We start from the raw sequence: 17,036 nt of genomic DNA on the forward strand, positions 1-17,036 counted from the left end.
TCTCTCTCTCTCTCTCTCTCTCTCAAACTCTCTCTCGATCTCTCTCTCTCTCTCTCTCTCAAACTCTCTCTCTCTCTCTCTCTCTCAAACTCTCTCTCTCTCTCTCTCTCTCTCTCTCTCTCTCTCTCTCTCTCTCTCTCTCTCTCTCTCTCTCTCTCTCTCTCTCTCTCTCTCTCTCTCTCTCTCTCTCTCTCTCTCTCTCTCTCTCTCTCTCTCTCTCTCTCTCTCTCTCTCTCTCTCTCTCTCTCTCTCTCTCTCTCTCTCTCTCTCTGTGCGGCTTACTGGCTTGACTGATATAAATCATCATCAAATGCATTTTTTGGCAGCAGCGGGAGTGGGGCTGGCTGTTGTGGCGGTATTGGTTGGGGGGTCGGTGACGGTGTAGTGGCAGTGGGTGGGTCCAGAGGTTTGTGTGATCTGTGGGACCATGGCTGCGCAGTATAACCCTCGGGCCGTGCCCGAGCGCTGGCTGCCGTGCCCGCGGTTTGGAAAGCTCATTGATGCTGGCGGTGAGTCGTGGCTCGCTCGCTGGACATTCCCCCTGACTCCGTCCCCGCCACCTTGCCCCTCCTCTCTCTCTCTCTCGCTCCCTCCCTCCCTCTCGCTCCCCTTTTACTTCCACCCCACCCGTCACTCCCGGGTTGCTTCCTCCGTGTGGATCTGCTCATCTCCACACACACGCACACCCTTGTCCATTCGGGGTGATCAATGGCCACTCATCGCCTTGTGCACTGCTTTCGCACGGACACGAGCAGAGGGCCACTTCTGGCCTTTCAAAACACCGCTGGGACGGCGCTACATGGACGACGTCCCGATCGAGCGCGCTTGGACCCCAGAAATGGCCAAGGCACGCTACAAAGGTATCCCAATCATCTGCATCGCACATCAACTTGCCGGAACTGCTCTCAACCTCTCTCTCATGCGGCACGCTCTTCCTCCCATCCCCTTTGGTGCCACCTCTAGACGAGCTGCGCTTTGTCATCAACCTCACAAAAACCACCCGCTATTACGAAGCCGAGGAGTTTGGCAACGATGTCCATACGCAGCAGATCCAATGTGCTGGGTACGTCCCGTACAGACGCCATGCCGCTCAAGCTTTGAAAATCGAGACCGCACCTGCTTTCATGCGGTCCCGTGCGTGCTTGGCTGACTCATGCACTGGCAACCCAAACTGTAGTCACGGCGAGCGACCAACCCCAGAGCAGGTCAAGGTCTTTATTCACGTATGCAAGACCTTTTGGCAAAAGCAGCCAGGTTGCACGGTGAGGACACGGTTTGCAATGCACGACTCCATCCCTTCCCCCTGCCATTCCACAGTGTCCCACTTTATTTTCATCACCCGCCCACCTGCATTCAACTCTGACTTCTGCCCGCCACTCGTAGATTGGCGTGCATTGCACCCACGGCTTTAACCGTACTGGCTTTATGATCTGCTGCTACCTCATTGAAGAGATGGATTGTGCCGTGGAAGATGCGCTCCAACTCTTTGCCAAAAGCCGAGATCCCGGCATCTACAAGTACGGTAAAGCGACCTTTTTTTTTTTTTTTTCTTTTTTTCAACTCCGACCTTCGCTCTTCCTCATGACGTGCCACGCAAACTTTACGCTGCCCTTTGATCCACAACTTCGTAGACCCGATTATGTCGAAGATTTGCTCCAACGCTATCACGGCGACGCTCCTGAGCTGATTCCCCGCACCAGACCTGCTTGGTGTGCGCCCAACGGCCGTACGTCCCCATTCAACACGTGACCCTTTGCTCTCAACCCAAAGCCCCTCAATCGCTCTCTCACCGTGGATAATGTATGCTACGCAACCCCCGCGGCTGTGGGCACATACCGCCAACACATTTGCGCAGCGGCGCGGGCAGCCTTGCAGGATGCCATCGATGCTCTACATCTCAAAAACGCAGCTGACATCACCCCCGAAGTTGTTCAAGCCGTCAACGAGGGCTGTTTGCGTGCCCTTGAAGAAAACAAAATTTCCGAAGAGCCCCTCCCCCTCGAGCCGGTCAGCCTCCATTGCCGCCGCCGCAAGCTCGCTGACCCTTTGTCTTGGTTTCAGGTTTTGTCTTCTGAACTTCCATGCTTTCTTGACCGCTTGCGCATGACTGTACTTTTTCTGCAACCTGCTTGGCTTCACAGGCCCTGGAGAAGCTGAATTTCGCCGACAGCTTTGTCAAAATTTCCGATCCACAAACCGTGGTCGAGGCCCTCAAGCAAGTGTTGGCCGATGCGCCAGCTGCAGAATCCCCCTCGGCCGCCGAACCACCGGACCATACGGCCTCCAACGATGAGTCCGAGCAAGCGCTTCCATCCCCCTGCCAGTACGCATACAAACCCGCCTCTCGCGTCCACACCCGCCCTCCCAAATTGCCCCTCCCCCAAGTCACTTGATAACCTTTTGTCGCTTTACATGTATTCGGCAGATTTAGTCTGAGTGCAGTGGCTACCACCGTGGTTTCTGCACCACACTTGGGACCCCTGCGTCGCAAAGTGCGCACCTTGGTAAGTTGAGCCTCGCTGGCAATGTACAGCCATGCTGGGGAAAAAAACGGGGAAACAGGCACGAGGGGACCACGCGCGCGCGCGTGGCTGGCTGACCAACCATCTTGTCCTGCTGTCAGGTGGGGGCCCAAGAAGGCACCGCTTTCCCCGGCTCTCAACCTGTTTCCCTCAACAGAGACAGCCTGTTGGACCTGTCAAGAGCAGACTACATGATCAGCTGGAAATCAGACGGCACCCGATATCTCATGCTACTTGCAGACCAAAAGGTCTATTTCGTAGGCCGTGACAACAACTACTGTACGTGGTTCAAACAGGCTTTGGCATGTTTTGGCGGCTCAAGGCTCACAAACAACCATGTGAAAGGAAAAATAGCTCCTGATATGCTGCGCTTGCACTGGGGCTGGTAGTTTGTGTTGCAGGCAAAGTCCGGTTCCCTAACCAGGATCTCAAATCGGTGCACCAAAATACACTGTTGGATGGCGTGAGTATTCCCTTCCCCCACCCTACCTTCCTGAACCGTGCGTCGCCTTACTTTAGGTGCACGACCCTTGCCTTGCGTTCACCCTCTGTTGATGACCATGCCTCTGCTTGGCACACGTTTCATCGCTTCCCTCGCACACAGGAGATGGTGTACGATTGCTGGAAGGATCCCGCAACTAAGAAAAAGCAGTACAGGGCCAGATTTTACATCTTTGACATGATCGCCTGCAACGGCGAATCTTTTCGGCACAAGCCTTATAATGAGCGCCTGGAAGCCGTGCAAACTCACATCCTCAACCCACGTCTCAAGCAAAGCGTGCGTCACGTAGCCGCATGAGTCGCGCCAAAGCATTGTGTGTTAGGCAATTGCCTGCTTCATTGCCTGCTTGCGTTGCTGCACAGACGTGGCCCGGCTACAAGGAAAAATATGCCCAAGAGCCGTTCAGTGTTCGCCTCAAACCCTTTTTGCCACTGGCTGACTTTCAATCTGATCAATGGCGCAAAATGCGCTCTCAAGTCCAACACAGTACGTGTGAATGGAAGTGTTTTGGATAACGATGGGGCTTTGCGTAGCCAACTGCGCTTGCTCACTGCTCCCATTCTGCTTGCCAATCCGAGTAGAGGACGATGGCTTGCTGCTCGTGCGTGTGGCACATGAGTACAAGGCCGGCTCGTGCAAGGCCTTGCTTAAATGGAAGCCGGCACACCTGAACACGATCGATTTTCGCCTCAAGGTCATGAGACCACCATTTGCCTTTTGCCAAATCTACTGTGGACAAGCCAGCGCACACATTCCCCAACCAACATTTCCTCATTCTTGTGCCTGTTATTCACGTGCTTGGACCTTTGCCAGGTGGAAGATATCGGAGACCGCACCGTCGGCACGCTCTATGTGCAAGATGTCAGGGGCCGCGGTTCTGAGCGGCCTGAGGTCAAGTTTACAGGCATGGGCAGTCCGGAGCTGAATACCTTTGTGCCGCAAGAGCGACAGCAGCTTTGGGCATACGATGGCAAGATTGTCGAATGCAACTGGCTCTCTGACCTCAACCGCTGGGTACGAACATGCATGTGGCCCTGATTTGTAGAGCCTCGATCGTGCAACATGCCTCATGGTGTGAATCATATGGCACATGTGATAGAACATCTTGTTGGAGCGCAAGGACAAGACACACCCAAATGCCTTTCACACAGCCATCAGTAAGCTCGTGTTTGGTTTGCACCCACCCCTTGGCTCCGGCAAGCTCCTTGCTCTGTGATGAGGTTGAGCGGCATCACCCATTATGCTTTGTGTGCTAATAGACGTCGTGGGCTCTATCCGTGATGGAATCGAGCTCAGAGAGTTGGAGGATGTGGCAGACCGCAAGCGACAGGAGCGCGCCAAGCGAGGCCACGTACAGGTGCACCATGTATGTGAAGACATTGTGCCATTACGTTGACAATGTGCCTGCCTCACTCCCCGTACCCTGCTTGGCTTCGCAGCAGCAAGCTGGCATGCCAGCCAAGCGCAGCAAGCCTGATGGCAGTGCATGACGCCGCCTGATGCCCAGCAAACTCATGTGCTCTTGTAAAACCTCAAACACCGGTATTGACTGCTTGACAGCAACAACTTGTTGGCTAGAGACATTCGATTCGCGAAATTGGATGTGAACAAACAGGTTCAGGCAACTGCTAGACGAAGTAGCCAGTCAGGGAGCGAATTTCATCTTGTACTGCATTTGTCTTGGAGCTTCTTATGTTCGAGCTCCTCGTCTTTGAGCTGCGACCTTTCGTTTCAAGGGAAAACGATGGGCAATAATTGGCGGACGCATTGGAAGGGCTCAGCTGCTCAGCAGCATCCTATGTGCGATGAGCACGCTTGGCAGATGGAGCTCCCGCTCCCCGCTCCCACTCTGTGAAATGTGGAAACGATGCGCACATGGCATGGGAAGATCGAGGTGAATGAGTGGGACTCAGCACAAGAGGGGACAACAAAACACCGCCACATTTGCTCGTTGTGCGGCAAGGCTTTGACACGCATTGATGCCAATGTGGGATGCTCAGCCAGTGACGTGCATACCTTCGAGTTGGGCGTGCTGTAGCTGGGCTTGAATGCCAATCAACACGGCTGGAAGTGAAGTGCCGCTGTGCCAACCGCCCTCGGGGCCTAACATCGAGGCTAAGCTATATGACGTTGATGGGACGCGTTCCCAAGCGCATACAGGTTTGCAGCCAAAGAAGGGGCCGTCAGGACATTAGGCTTTTCAGGCGACCGCAAACCTGTTCGCATGGAAAACAGCAGACGTACCAGATGGTGCCGTCCGGTGTCACCAGATCAGAGTGAGCTGCCAGCGACGTTGGACGGACGATACGGATATGTGGCGCCACGCTGGGATAGGCATGGGGGAAAGAAATTTGGAGGACCAGCGGTTCGGGCGACTCATCCCCTCGAAAGGAAACTGTCCAGTTGATGAGGGTACCGCCTTGGGTGACTGCACTGATTTTGCTCGAGTAGTTACGGTCGATGTTGCGCAATTCGGTCATGATGGTCCGCAACGCTGGGTGCTGGTCAAGACGAGACAAGGCATGGGAACGAGACACGACAATAGGTGAGGCGTTTCAGCTCCACTGTCTGACGCCCGCGTAAATCATGGAGCTCAAACAAACCGGAGATGCCGATGCACCAGTCACAGGTGAGGCAGGTCGGCTGAGGGTGCCCTCGGGACTGCCAAAGGGTGGGCTTTGAAAAAGCGTGGGCATGCCGCAGTAGGCACACTGAGTAGTCCAAAGCTGCTTGTGTGCGCCAGAGTAAAAGGTTGCTACGGCTCCAAAAGAGCAGTCGACGCAGAGGCTGCAAGGAGTCGGTCAAGTCAAACATGGAGCGCGTCAGTTACCATCAGCCCACTACGAAATTCGCGTGGAATGGTCGATTCTGGCGGACCAGAAGGGGGGATTGGGGGGAGCCGGGCGAGCCCAAGTTGCAAACCCCAATTATGACGCACCCATGACCGCAACGAAGCTTGACCAGGCGGGTTGGCGGCTGACCCTCATGACAAAAGGCACACACGTCAACTCCAAAGGGGTGTGCGCGACCGGACCAGTCGAATTCACCTGCGCCCAAGTTTTGCGCCTGATATCGGGGAGACACCCACAGAAAGAAGTGAGCGGGTGTGTGGGCACAACGACCAGGTGGAATCAAGTGCATCGACGCACAGGTTGGGCGGTGGCAGTGGGCCAATTCCAAACAGCCTGGCCCTCAGCCTCGGCGGCTGGCGGCGTTCCGCTGTTCATGGTGCACTGCAGATGATATTTTTGAGCTGACTGAGGGACAAGGTTCCAGGTATCGGTCAACACACGCTACCACGTCAAAGTTGCGTTCGGAGGCAAGAAACCAAAAAGCAGCACGACGTGAGAGGGAAGAAAGGAAGCGCGCAAAGTTGAGCACAAGCATGTCAGTCGGGCTCATTGACTCTCACCATACGCTTGCTCAAAGGCGGCTGGGACATGGCGCGAGCAAGAAGAGCCCGAGCGAGCGCTGAGCCATTATCAACAGGCACAATACGTCTTGTCTGGAAGACGCCGCATCAACCGGCTCCAGTGCATCAGCCACGTGCGTCAGCCATGCAATCCGCGACGTCCAGAGTTTGTTCCAAGCTCGGCCCTTCATTCGCTGCCCTCCAAAGCCACTGCCATTTGATCCTGATGGATGCACAATGTGACGTTGACGAGAAGACAGCAAAAAACAGCTCGAAACGAGTTTTTTTCTCGTTTTCTGACTTTTCTGTCTCTCAAACTCTCTCTCTCAAACTCTCAAACTCTCGCCCTCGCCCTCGCCCTCGCACTCTCGCTTCCTATCGCTTTCTTCTCTGTGCTTGACAGTCTTCGGCGATGGATAACGCTTCATAAACATGGGGAAGGGCAATAATGGATGAAAGCGCGCTTTGGTCTTTGAGGTTGACTGTATCGCGGTTAGATTGACTTTGGCGCAGCATGTTGGCTTTACTGGTTGTCGTTGACGATTGATCGAGGAAGCGGCGGGCCGCATTGTCAACCCAGCAAGGGGCTGTGGCATCAAGTCAGTGACGCACTCAAAAGTAGTAAGTCTGCTCAAAGTGGCTACCCGAGGGGCCCGTGTACTCGGGCTTGTAGTTCCAGATGACATCCTGGGCACCACATGCTACTGAGAGGAAACGCTCGGCGAAAGTGCCCGACTACCATGCCTGACTACATAACATTCTGCGGCCCATTCCCGGTTGCACGTGACACACCTTATCGAGGGCATCAGCCGGATACACGTGGTTGTTTTTGCGGGCCTCGTTCACGAAAAAGCGCGCCATGTGATAAGCAACATCGACGGCGGCCGCTGAGTGTGGGTTAGCCTAATAAACGTCAGGTCAAAAGAAATTAGAACCCAATTCACGAGCGGTCCCAGTTGGATCGCTTGGATTGGTACAACCCGGACAAGCCCTCTTGGATGAGTCAGCATGGGCACACCTGGGTGGAGCCCCACTCGTAGGTGTTCTTTTCCGGGTGCCATTGAACGCCATACACAGGCATGGTCTTGCCTGATCACACCAATCATCGATAATGACCACGCCACATGAGCTCACGTGAGCATGCCAAAAAAAGCTTCACGGTCAACGGTTCCAAGAACGACAGGCACGACGGCTTGGCGTCGTCACAAGTGGTGGAACTCGGCTGGCCTCACGCAGTATTCCAGGCCGCACCTTCCATCGAAGAAACAAAGGGCTTGCCCTGGAGATCGACGTTCGTCGAAAGAATGTTGAAAAAGCTGTTGAGCTTGTCGTTGCTAACAAAGGTGCTGGGCTCCACGCCAGACTGATGAAAGTTCATTGTCACATTCTCTGCAGCATGCCATCAACCCAATGTTTTTTTGTTGTGGTTTTTTGAATGAGAAAGCGGGTGAGGCTCGACCAGAGGCCCCCTGGTCATTCTTAAAGCAGGGCTTTTGGAAGACACGTGTTCAGGGGCCACTCGCACATAGCGCACGGGGCAACTGCGATCGCACCGGTTTGAAGCGAGTCATAGACACTGCCGGGAAGCTGGCCAAAGAGACGACTGGTGCCAGCGTTGCGGGTCATGTTGAGGGCGAGAGGCAAATCCTCACTGTCGTAGCCATCGACCAACACAGCGGGGTCATCGGCAATGATCACGGAAAGGGTTTCAAATCCCAAGCAGGTTCCCTGAAAAGTTCAGATCAAATCAACAAGGGCAAGTTGCTCGTGAGCGCGAATTGTGAGTCGGCCCTAGCGCTCCCACCCCTCGTCCCCGCTTCTCGTCTTCCAAGGAAACCAGCGAGCACTCGTGTACGACTCCTGACCGTGCAGGAAAGCCACGTACCCAGACAGGGAAGAAATCACCGCCAGTGTTGGCCTGAATGGCCTGGTTAACAAAGTACCGAGCGGAGACCATAAAGTCATCGCTAAAGTCTGAAGCAAACAGAAAATAAACGTCAGGTGTGGAGATCCAAATTGATCCAAGACGAGCTTAAGAAAAGCCTTCTCCAACGACTTTTGCGCAGCGCGCGTACGCACTGGCAAGGTTGGCGCCACCGCCGGGAATCAAAAATCCGTTGAGTTGGCTGAAGAGCTGGGCGTGACGATCAGCCGTGTCGTTGTGCAGGACGGGCACCACACGAGCACCGGCGCTTTCCAGGTACTTGACATAGGAGGCGGCAATGTAGGGCGGATCACTCTGGGAGAGAATGCCAATCACGGGATTGCTCGCCCATGCCGTAGCAACCACCACCACCGCCAAGATCACCGCCACACGCGAACCACCCGCCATCATCATCATCATCATGGTCTGGAAGGAGCACGCCTACGAGCAGCACGCATCATGAGCTCATATGTACACGCCCGACCCTCACTCAATGACATCCGCATCGCCACCTAAACGACCAAGCCAACCAATGCCCCGCCTCCACCCCTCCCCTTTCCTCTCCTTTCCTCTCCTTTCCTCTCGCTCATACATCCGGCTGCCATTTCACGATCATCCGCGCCCGCGTGTGTGTGTGTGTGTGTTCAGTCGCTTTTGGAGGAACAACGTTCTTTACCTCTTGCCCCGACTCAAATGTAAATGTACAAAAATGTTGAGTTTCTGCATCGTCTTTGTGCATTTGCCTTATAAACCTGTGAAAGTTGATGCAGTCACTTTGTGACTTTATGTAGATCATGCTAATGTGCCGGGATGTCAGAAAAAGCTTGCTCATTGACCAGCGCGTCTTTTTTTCTGATTTTTTTTTTTTTTTTTTTCTGAAGGAAACATCCGTGCCGTGCCAGTGTGTGGTGGCGGGGCAGGGGGGTGAAATAGCTTGTTCAGACCCGGTGGCCTCTGGCTGCTGAGTTGTATTGCGTAGAACCTTTGCGTAGGACCTTGGAGAACCCGGGGAGAGGCGACGAAAGGTCAGATCCGGTGGAAAACAAGGATGGCTACCAGCCCAGCAGCCCCGCAGCATGAAGCTGGCGGATCCCCTCGATTAGCCTTTGCCACGGGCACGCGCATGGTGGTAACCGACACTTTTCAAAGCACAAATGTCGACAAGTGCTCTTATACCAAGGGCGACCTGTACGAGCTCGTGGAAGATGGTGAACTGCATGAACAATACTGGCGCGCCCGCCCCTGTGTGCACCCACGTCCCGCCGAAAGCTCGCCAGGCATCCCGGCAGCAGGAAAGATCAACACTGACCACATCGAGGTCCTCTTGGATGCAGAAGACGTTGCTGCATTTACTCCGCGCATTCAGGCCTTTGCCAATCGTTTTTTGCAGGTCACCAAGCTGTCGGATGAGCATGATGGGGCTAGCCCATCAGCGACTCTGCCGCCTGCATCAACATCGACACCTGCATGTAACGGGGAGCTTGAGTGGCGGACGCTGGCCTGCCTGGTAAAGCAACCCTTTGCCCTGACCATCCTGGCAACGATGCAGGATACCTTGCTGCCCCTGATCGCTACGACCCTCAACTGGGACAAGGCCATCCCGGAAACTGTCTTGGCGATCCTGTGCCTGGCACGCCTGGTACGAGACAACAATGCCGCAGCCAAGCGCCTTCTCGAGTGCTATCCCACCGTGACCCAAGAATGTCAGCGCTTGGCTCTTTGGCATGACGTGGGTCCATCCTCCGAGCTAGATGAGGGGTACGATAAGATCACGCGCAAGCTAGCCACCAACTGTGCCAAGCTGCTCGACGCCCTGCTGACCACGGACAGTCACAGCGTGATACCTGTCCAGAATTTGCTAGACGTGGTCACACGTGTCTTGGGCCACAAGGACAACAATATTCACCGTCTGGGCGGCGATGCTCTCAGCTATCATCTACCTGCCTACCTTGGCATTCTCACGACCCTGGCCCAGCGTCCCGGCGACCTAGCTCACCTTCGCCAAGACTCGCGGGTGCTAGCGACCGTCAGCGCTATCCAGCCGAGCACCGACGGTGCCATTGCAGCTGATTTGGCCACGGGCCTGCGCCTCCTACTTGCTGCCGGTTCAGCGGGGGTGCGTGCTGCCGGTGCCAACGACAGTGGTGGTGCTACCCCCGCTTCCTCTCAACCTACACACATCATGATTTCCTACAATTGGCGGCATCAGCCCCTCGCCCTCAAGCTGGCTCAGACGCTGCAAGCTCACCGTTTTCGCGTCTGGATCGATGTGCACAAAATGGAGGTGCGTTCGCATTGTGCCCGTTGATCCTTGTCTCGCTTGCCTCGCGGGCCTCGGTTTGCACCCTTCTCCCCTTGATACCCCCCGCTCATCTTGAGCTGCGCTTTTGGCTGTTTATCTTTGGCAAACATCGGCCATTAGGGTAATATCATGTCAGAAATGGCGTCGGCCGTCGAGAATGCCGCTGTGGTGCTCATGTTGTACAGCAAAGCCTATGCCCAAAGCCGTCATTGCATGTTGGAGGCTCAGTATGTCTTCCAACAGCAAAAATCATATATCCCTGTGTTTGTTGAGCCGGGGTGTGAGCGCATCACCGGGGTTCTTGGAATCATGCGAGGGACACTGCTCTATGAGGATTTGTCCAGCCCGGAACTTGTGGACCAAGGTTTGCAGTCCATTATCCGACGCCTTGGTCAGCAAGGGCGTGCCATCACAGCCACCTCGGAGCAATCGGACACTCTGGTGACTATTTCGGCAGTTGATGAACCGGGGCCCGTCTCCGTGGGGCCGGGTGAATCAAGCCCGCTTGGCGGTGATACGACATCGGGTGCGAGCACGGGTCAGACCGCGGCCGTGGCGCCGTCGACCTTTCTTGCCCGCCTTGCACGATTGGAGGAGGAGGTGCGAGCACAGGCAGCGCGGTTGGACCATTTGGAGACCCGTCAAGCTCAGTGGTGTCGCCTACTCTGATCTTGCGCTGATCGCAGCGACTACTTCTTCCAAGTCTTGGCTCGTTTCAGACAGAGTGCGTGTGTTCATAATAAAAATTTAATTTGAAATTCCATGAATTTATCGCGAATTTTATGGTAATTTTTGCACTTTGCCTCCGTTACATGATTCTTCTCTTCTTTCTCTCTCTCTCTCTCTCTGCGCGAGCTTGCCTTCCAGATTTGCTCCTCCCGACCACTTTGTGTAACCATTGAGGTCGGATGCTTGGATCCGCGAACGTAGAGTGATGATTGCATGCCGACTTAGAACCATCACCGTATCTTGACTCGAGTCATGACTGTGCATGTTGCAACGCGGCCCTGTGGGGTGAGACTCAAAACACCCCCGCGTTGTTCCATGCCCCATAGCGTCCTTGAGACATCGTACACGTGTCAGGCTCCAGCACGCCTGGGGGGCAGTCTTGCAAGTTGTTGCATCTTCAGTATCATCTGCCGACAGAAATGGTGTGATCAAGCAAATGCACGTTCCACGTTTGATTCAATTGCAGACAAACAGGCAACACAAAGTAGTCAGTCTAATCCAAAACTTCAATCTTAGGGCCGTCATCCTCATCGCATGCAGGAAGGGCAACGGCATCGTCATCCGGCGCATCGGCCACGATGACCTCGGTGGGCCCATCCGCATCCGCCTCGCCTTCGTCTTCAGACAGCCCTCCGGCCTCACCAGCTTCCTCGTCTTCATCCTCCTCCTCCACCACGCCGTCGCGAGCCCGCGCCTCCTCCTGACGCACACAACATGCAGCTGAGCAAAAACAAACAAACAAACAAGCAAACAAACAAACAAAAAAAAAAAAAAAAAAAAAAAAAAAGAAAGAAAAAAAATGCGCCGGCCAGACCACCCAACCATGCGCGCACGAACCTTCAAGCGGTCTGCAACGTGCTGCAAATCCTGAATGGATTCGGCCGCCATACGCTGAACGGCCTCCATCGATTCCACCAGTTTGCGATCAATCAGCTTCTTGAGGGCCTAACAAAGCACACAGCAGTGCCAAACGTGTGCATCAAAGAACATGAGCTGGCAGGGACAGCTGCGAGCTGACACACCCGTCGCCAACCGAGCACCACATGTAACGTACACTCTGGCCAAGTTCCGTGACCTGCGCTTGCTGGCTGGTCAATGTGACGGCGACAATGATCAACAACATCTCCTTCTCAACAAAACATTCCGCCTGCAGAGCCGTGGTGCCGGGCAGCAATGCATGAACCAAACGATAATACAAAAAAAGGTACTCGTCCCGCCAGCCAACAGCAGCGCGCAGCCCTACCTCATCGGCATCAATCATGTTGTTGATGATATAAAGCGCGCGGTGATGCAATTCTGGCATTCCGCTCACAAGCAGCTCCTTGAGAACCTGCAGGCCTTGTGGTTCTTCACGAATGCGGTGGGCCACATCGGGACTGCTGGACAGCAGCGCCAGCCCACCCGAGGCGGCTCGAGCCAAGCCTACGTCACATGCACAGAAAACAGTCAAGCAGAGTACACAGAATGATGACTCCACCCGTGCGGACCTTCATCAAAGTCTTCTTGCATCACGCCGGAAAGAAGGATCCAGAGCTTGACGCGTTCAAAATGAGGACCATCCTTGGTGGCAAACTGCAAACCGCGTCGATCCAGCCAGCCGCGAATACGCGAAGCGAGATGAAGATGAGCATGAAGCAAGGCTCACTGACTGTGCGGCGCCCACGCCTGCAGGCACAGCAGTCACAGCCGAGGAGAACACCCACCATGTTGTAAATTTCATCGTTGTAGAGCAGATTGACGAGCGCCTCGCAACCAGCCCGCCGCAGGCGCAAATCGTCCTCAAACATGAGATCCTCGAGACGAGGAAGGCCCTTCTCACGCTTGATTTTGAGTCGCAGCTCGTCGCTCATACTCGCCAAGTTTGTCAGCGCCATGGCCGCCTCAAACTGGAGCAACTGGTGCATGTGCCTGTGACGAGGCCCCAAAGCCAGGGAGAGAACCGCGTCGTATGAGTCGAGGTCCAGGAACAAACACCTCCCCTGCCACGTGCAGGGCAGCAAGCCCGATCGGGGAACGGGCCGAAACAGGTGCCAAACTGACGAGAGCAAAGCAATACAGGGCTTGACCACTTCCAACGCCCGTTGTCCAGGAAAGGCCACGCTGTAGCAAATCCAGTGTGAGTCGGTGACACGAGGTCAGCGCAGCGCACGACACCCACAGAGCAAGCCACGGAGGGAGTTATTTAAACACCGCGCCAGAGGGGATGCAGACCCTTGGCGAGCCATACTTCGCTAACCTGGGATCAGTGGTGATCGTAATCTTTGCCAACGCTTGTGCTGCCTTTTCTTTGCCTAAGCAAAGGTACAAGATGGGGTTAATGTAAAGCGACATTTTCACGGGCGCGGAAGTGACAAGTTCATGAACGTGCAACAACGCACCACGCCGCGTGTTTTCTCGTGCCAAGGGTAAAAGTGCTTTGGCACCACCCTATCATCGATCAACCCAAGCGTGAGGTTCAAGTCAAACAATCCACATCCAGCGGGGGCTAGACGATGCAGCCTCCCACAGGTGCAGGCGAGGATGATCCCGACCTGTGAAATGACCATGCCCCGATGGCTGGGATTCTCGACCATGGCCAGCAGCACACGGGCCACTTGCTCTCGCACACCCTCGCTTTGGCTCTGTGCCAAGACCGTGAGCGCATAGACAAAGTCATGCTTCAGCAGCACTTCCACTACGCAATTTCATACCCAAGTCAAAACTCGTAGTGTGAGCATGCCACGAAACCTTGAGCACAGCACCAGCGCAGATGGGTTGCCGTACACACTAACCTCGCTTCTGCACAAAGGCATCAGAGTCCTTGGCATGGGGCTCTGGGATTTGTTCTCCGACGTACTTGCCTAAGAGTGTAGTACCGCACACATAAAAGAGGGTAACGGCTCTGCAACGCTTCACGGTCTCGGCGATGGCGCTACGCACCGAGTTTCTTGAGTTCCTCATGCTCTTCCGATTTTTCTGGCTTATCAAAGCTGTTGGTCATATTGACCAGCATGTTAGCCAAAGCATACTGAACCGTGGGGTCTGTGCACAGGCACGGGCAGTTGCATTGAGCTCGCACGACAAAGAGGGACTCAAAGGACAATGCTAGGCGGGAAAAAAGGATAGCATGGTCACTTCTCACCTGAGCCCATGCAAACGCGATAAATGGCTTTTAGAATGTTCTCATCTGCAATCGCAAACTCCTTAACATCGGCGTCCAAACTCAGATAGGCCAAACCCTCGGCAGCCCAGCGTCGTGTGTCATTGTCTTTCGTATCATTGACCAGGAACCTAGAGCGGCAGGTTTTAAGTGAGGTCGCCAAGCAATGCTCAGACCCTTTGCTCGCTCATTGCGGCAGAGAAAGCTGCCCATGGGACAAATAAAAGCTCGAATGGCTTTCCAGCTCCGAGGTAACAGTCAGGAATTGAGATGAAGCGCAGACGCACGGGCGAAGTTTTTTGGCGAGATTGATCAAGGAGGAGCCGTCCATGGTGCGCTGATTGGGAGCACCAGCACCAACAGCCCCCATCTTGCACAGGCCACACAGCGCGCGCACTCGGATGCTGCTGGGAAGATCCTTAGCATAGAGCTTTTTGAGAATATCGGAACCTTCCATCATAACACCTCGTGCCCGCTTTTTATCCGAAGCCGCAAAGGCTAGCGCCTCGGCAGCAGCGCACTAGCAAGCCCCCCGCCAGGAAGATTTATATTAAAGAGCAGTAACAGGAAGTGAGCCAAAAAAGATACGACAATGGCTGGGCGAGAAAGAGAAAGATATACGGTGCTTGAGGTCGATGCTCACCTGGGCCTGCAGATTGTCACTGTCTGCCATCTTCATGAGGCACTCAAAGGTGTTGCCCGATTCCAGAATCTGCCAGATGGTGAGCCCGTTAGCTTGGCTCGGCGATTGCCGCTCGGCGATCATAGTCCCAACTCCATCCAGAAGCCATCGCGACACACCTGATTGCCAATATCAATGACGGCAAGCATCACGGCGATCATGGCATTGGTGGGAGGTATGTTGCTGACAGGATCGTCGCCAAAACTGAAGGCCAGCGGCATGAGAGGATAGGCACCCAGTTATCGAACATTGTGGAACACAAGTGCAAAGGATGGTCACAAATGTTCTCACCGCGCCTGAGCTATGCAGTCGGCGACAAACTGCTCATCCGGTTGCCCCTTCACCTTGGTGGCCTCAAAGATACGCTGCAAGGCGACAGAAACTTGACCTCGGGTTTCGGCCTCTGAGCCTGCAAAGGCAATGTTAAACAGAAAGAATGAAATAACAAAGAAATAAGGGAGAGCGCCAGCAGACTTGTGCTCGCGGCTTGCATCAACGCACGCACCGAGTTGCTCGTCTTCGCTATCCCCGGTGGGCTGCGCCAGAAGCGGGCTTGGTGCAAGGGCGGCTGTCACCAGCAACGCACGCACAGCACCGGCGGTCAAAAGACTAAAACGTAAGTGGCAGTGTGCCATTGCATGCGTTAGTGCTTGCAGTGGGAGCATGGATCAGGTTAAAGCATCGCTGCACACGCCGCCGTATCATACCGGCGCCCTAGATCACCGGTTTTGGCATGCTTCATGACCATATTGATGGCCAGGTTGCGCACGTCCGCTTGATTCCTGCATCAAGCCATTGCAAGACAGCAGAGGTTCGGTATCAGAGGAGTGATTGAATGGTGAATCAAAGCCCATGAATCCTCTTGAGCAAGAGGTAGGGTGGCTGGGGACAACAAAAAAAAGGTCTTGTTAAGCAAGGACAACGAACCGACGATCCTTGATGAGCTGGGTCAGATAGGCCACGACGGTATCCAGCACCGTTGAGTGCTGTTCCGAGGCCTCGCCCATTTCTGCCAGCGCATTGAGGGTGCATCCGACCACGCGCACGGCAGCGCGGTTTGTTTTGCTGTGCTTCTGTGAAGGCAGCAGGGTGGTATGAGCGGCATGGAAGTAAGTACTCATCAGACGTGCGCGTGTCAGACTCAGCTGGGCGCATTGTGTTTGGAAATGCGTGACTCGATCGCACCGAAGCTACATGCTGGCCCAATTGATTGTCCTGGTTCATGAGCTGCCAAATTTGTAGGGCCATGGCGGGGCTGCGCTCGGCCAACTCTGAATAGACGTGCAGGGTGTGGACCCGAATATCGTCATCCTCCTCATTGAGTAGGGCCATGAAGCGTTGAGGTGCATCGCAGTGGAAGAGTTTGCGTGCGCCAGCATTTTCTCGCGCCAAAACCACGCAATTCTTGACGGCTGTACGGCGCTTGTCGAGCGTGTCGCCCTCAAAGGCCAAGCGGACCATCTCCGAGGTTTGAAAGTCGACCGATTGTCTACACGTTTGAGCATGCATAGAAGTGGGGGGGGAGGTTTGCGCGGTCAGCCTGGGGCTCGGTGGCGACGCCGCCCTTCTTTCTGCATGTCGGTGGCATGCTCAAGTGCGTGGTTCTCAGTACCGCTGATTGATCTTTGCCGACGCTTCGGCCATGAGTCGGGCAGCGCCCTTGGTGACGGCCTCATTCTGCACCGGAAAAATGGGAAAAGGGTCATACACAATGTCGTCAACACAGCAAGTCACACGCGGTGGCCAGTTCGAGGTCCCTTCGCAAAAGGTATTGAAAAATCTGGCAAAGGAGGGGAGTCAGACATACCTTTGGATCATACTTTG

The 17,036-nt window shown here is 54.7% G+C and overlaps 5 protein-coding genes across 5 annotated transcripts in view; 2 read left to right on the plus strand and 3 right to left on the minus strand.

The window, feature by feature from the left end:
• MONBRDRAFT_29191 (uncharacterized protein) overlaps positions 1 to 316 on the minus strand; it is a gene marked incomplete at both ends in the record, with an annotated part of 2,462 nt that extends 2,146 nt beyond the window's left edge. The window contains one exon of the mRNA XM_001749662.1: positions 65 to 316. Coding sequence (XP_001749714.1) covers positions 65 to 316 — 252 coding nt within the window. The remainder of the gene's footprint in view (positions 1 to 64) is intronic.
• A 522-nt stretch (positions 317 to 838) lies between these two features.
• On the plus strand, positions 839 to 4,514 carry MONBRDRAFT_29192 (uncharacterized protein; the record flags this gene model as incomplete). Its single annotated transcript, XM_001749606.1, has 17 exons — positions 839 to 860; positions 964 to 1,063; positions 1,178 to 1,262; positions 1,384 to 1,517; positions 1,632 to 1,726; positions 1,856 to 2,007; positions 2,142 to 2,323; positions 2,426 to 2,504; positions 2,624 to 2,801; positions 2,912 to 2,985; positions 3,127 to 3,300; positions 3,387 to 3,510; positions 3,606 to 3,718; positions 3,838 to 4,038; positions 4,124 to 4,181; positions 4,284 to 4,390; positions 4,464 to 4,514. 17 exons carry the CDS (start codon positions 839 to 841, stop codon positions 4,512 to 4,514), a joined length of 1,929 nt encoding a protein of 642 aa, XP_001749658.1.
• A 2,248-nt stretch (positions 4,515 to 6,762) lies between these two features.
• Positions 6,763 to 8,768, minus strand: MONBRDRAFT_29193 (gamma-glutamyl hydrolase; the record flags this gene model as incomplete). Its single annotated transcript, XM_001749663.1, has 7 exons — positions 6,763 to 7,023; positions 7,229 to 7,339; positions 7,455 to 7,525; positions 7,688 to 7,825; positions 7,990 to 8,164; positions 8,322 to 8,410; positions 8,516 to 8,768. The coding sequence occupies 7 exons, from the start codon at positions 8,766 to 8,768 to the stop codon at positions 6,763 to 6,765; spliced, it is 1,098 nt and encodes a 365-aa protein (XP_001749715.1).
• A 640-nt stretch (positions 8,769 to 9,408) lies between these two features.
• MONBRDRAFT_38827 (uncharacterized protein) lies at positions 9,409 to 11,444 on the plus strand (the record flags this gene model as incomplete). Its single annotated transcript, XM_001749607.1, has 2 exons — positions 9,409 to 10,644; positions 10,783 to 11,444. 2 exons carry the CDS (start codon positions 9,409 to 9,411, stop codon positions 11,329 to 11,331), a joined length of 1,785 nt encoding a protein of 594 aa, XP_001749659.1. The 3' UTR covers positions 11,332 to 11,444.
• A 440-nt stretch (positions 11,445 to 11,884) lies between these two features.
• The window catches only part of MONBRDRAFT_34234 (uncharacterized protein), a gene marked incomplete at both ends in the record, with an annotated part of 7,180 nt that continues 2,028 nt past the window's right edge, over positions 11,885 to 17,036 (minus strand). The window contains 22 exons of the mRNA XM_001749664.1: positions 11,885 to 12,091; positions 12,229 to 12,336; positions 12,446 to 12,538; positions 12,635 to 12,813; positions 12,879 to 12,963; positions 13,095 to 13,299; positions 13,432 to 13,491; positions 13,628 to 13,682; positions 13,770 to 13,818; positions 13,923 to 14,065; positions 14,163 to 14,231; positions 14,311 to 14,412; positions 14,513 to 14,661; positions 14,818 to 15,050; positions 15,174 to 15,242; positions 15,332 to 15,416; positions 15,504 to 15,621; positions 15,718 to 15,821; positions 15,920 to 15,994; positions 16,140 to 16,285; positions 16,398 to 16,701; positions 16,825 to 16,889. Coding sequence (XP_001749716.1) covers positions 11,885 to 12,091; positions 12,229 to 12,336; positions 12,446 to 12,538; positions 12,635 to 12,813; positions 12,879 to 12,963; positions 13,095 to 13,299; positions 13,432 to 13,491; positions 13,628 to 13,682; positions 13,770 to 13,818; positions 13,923 to 14,065; positions 14,163 to 14,231; positions 14,311 to 14,412; positions 14,513 to 14,661; positions 14,818 to 15,050; positions 15,174 to 15,242; positions 15,332 to 15,416; positions 15,504 to 15,621; positions 15,718 to 15,821; positions 15,920 to 15,994; positions 16,140 to 16,285; positions 16,398 to 16,701; positions 16,825 to 16,889 — 2,703 coding nt within the window. The remainder of the gene's footprint in view (positions 12,092 to 12,228; positions 12,337 to 12,445; positions 12,539 to 12,634; positions 12,814 to 12,878; positions 12,964 to 13,094; positions 13,300 to 13,431; positions 13,492 to 13,627; positions 13,683 to 13,769; positions 13,819 to 13,922; positions 14,066 to 14,162; positions 14,232 to 14,310; positions 14,413 to 14,512; positions 14,662 to 14,817; positions 15,051 to 15,173; positions 15,243 to 15,331; positions 15,417 to 15,503; positions 15,622 to 15,717; positions 15,822 to 15,919; positions 15,995 to 16,139; positions 16,286 to 16,397; positions 16,702 to 16,824; positions 16,890 to 17,036) is intronic.

Source organism: Monosiga brevicollis, genomic scaffold (genome assembly GCF_000002865.3).
Source record: "Monosiga brevicollis MX1 MONBRscaffold_32 genomic scaffold, whole genome shotgun sequence".
NCBI classification, from domain to species: domain Eukaryota; class Choanoflagellata; order Craspedida; family Salpingoecidae; genus Monosiga; species Monosiga brevicollis.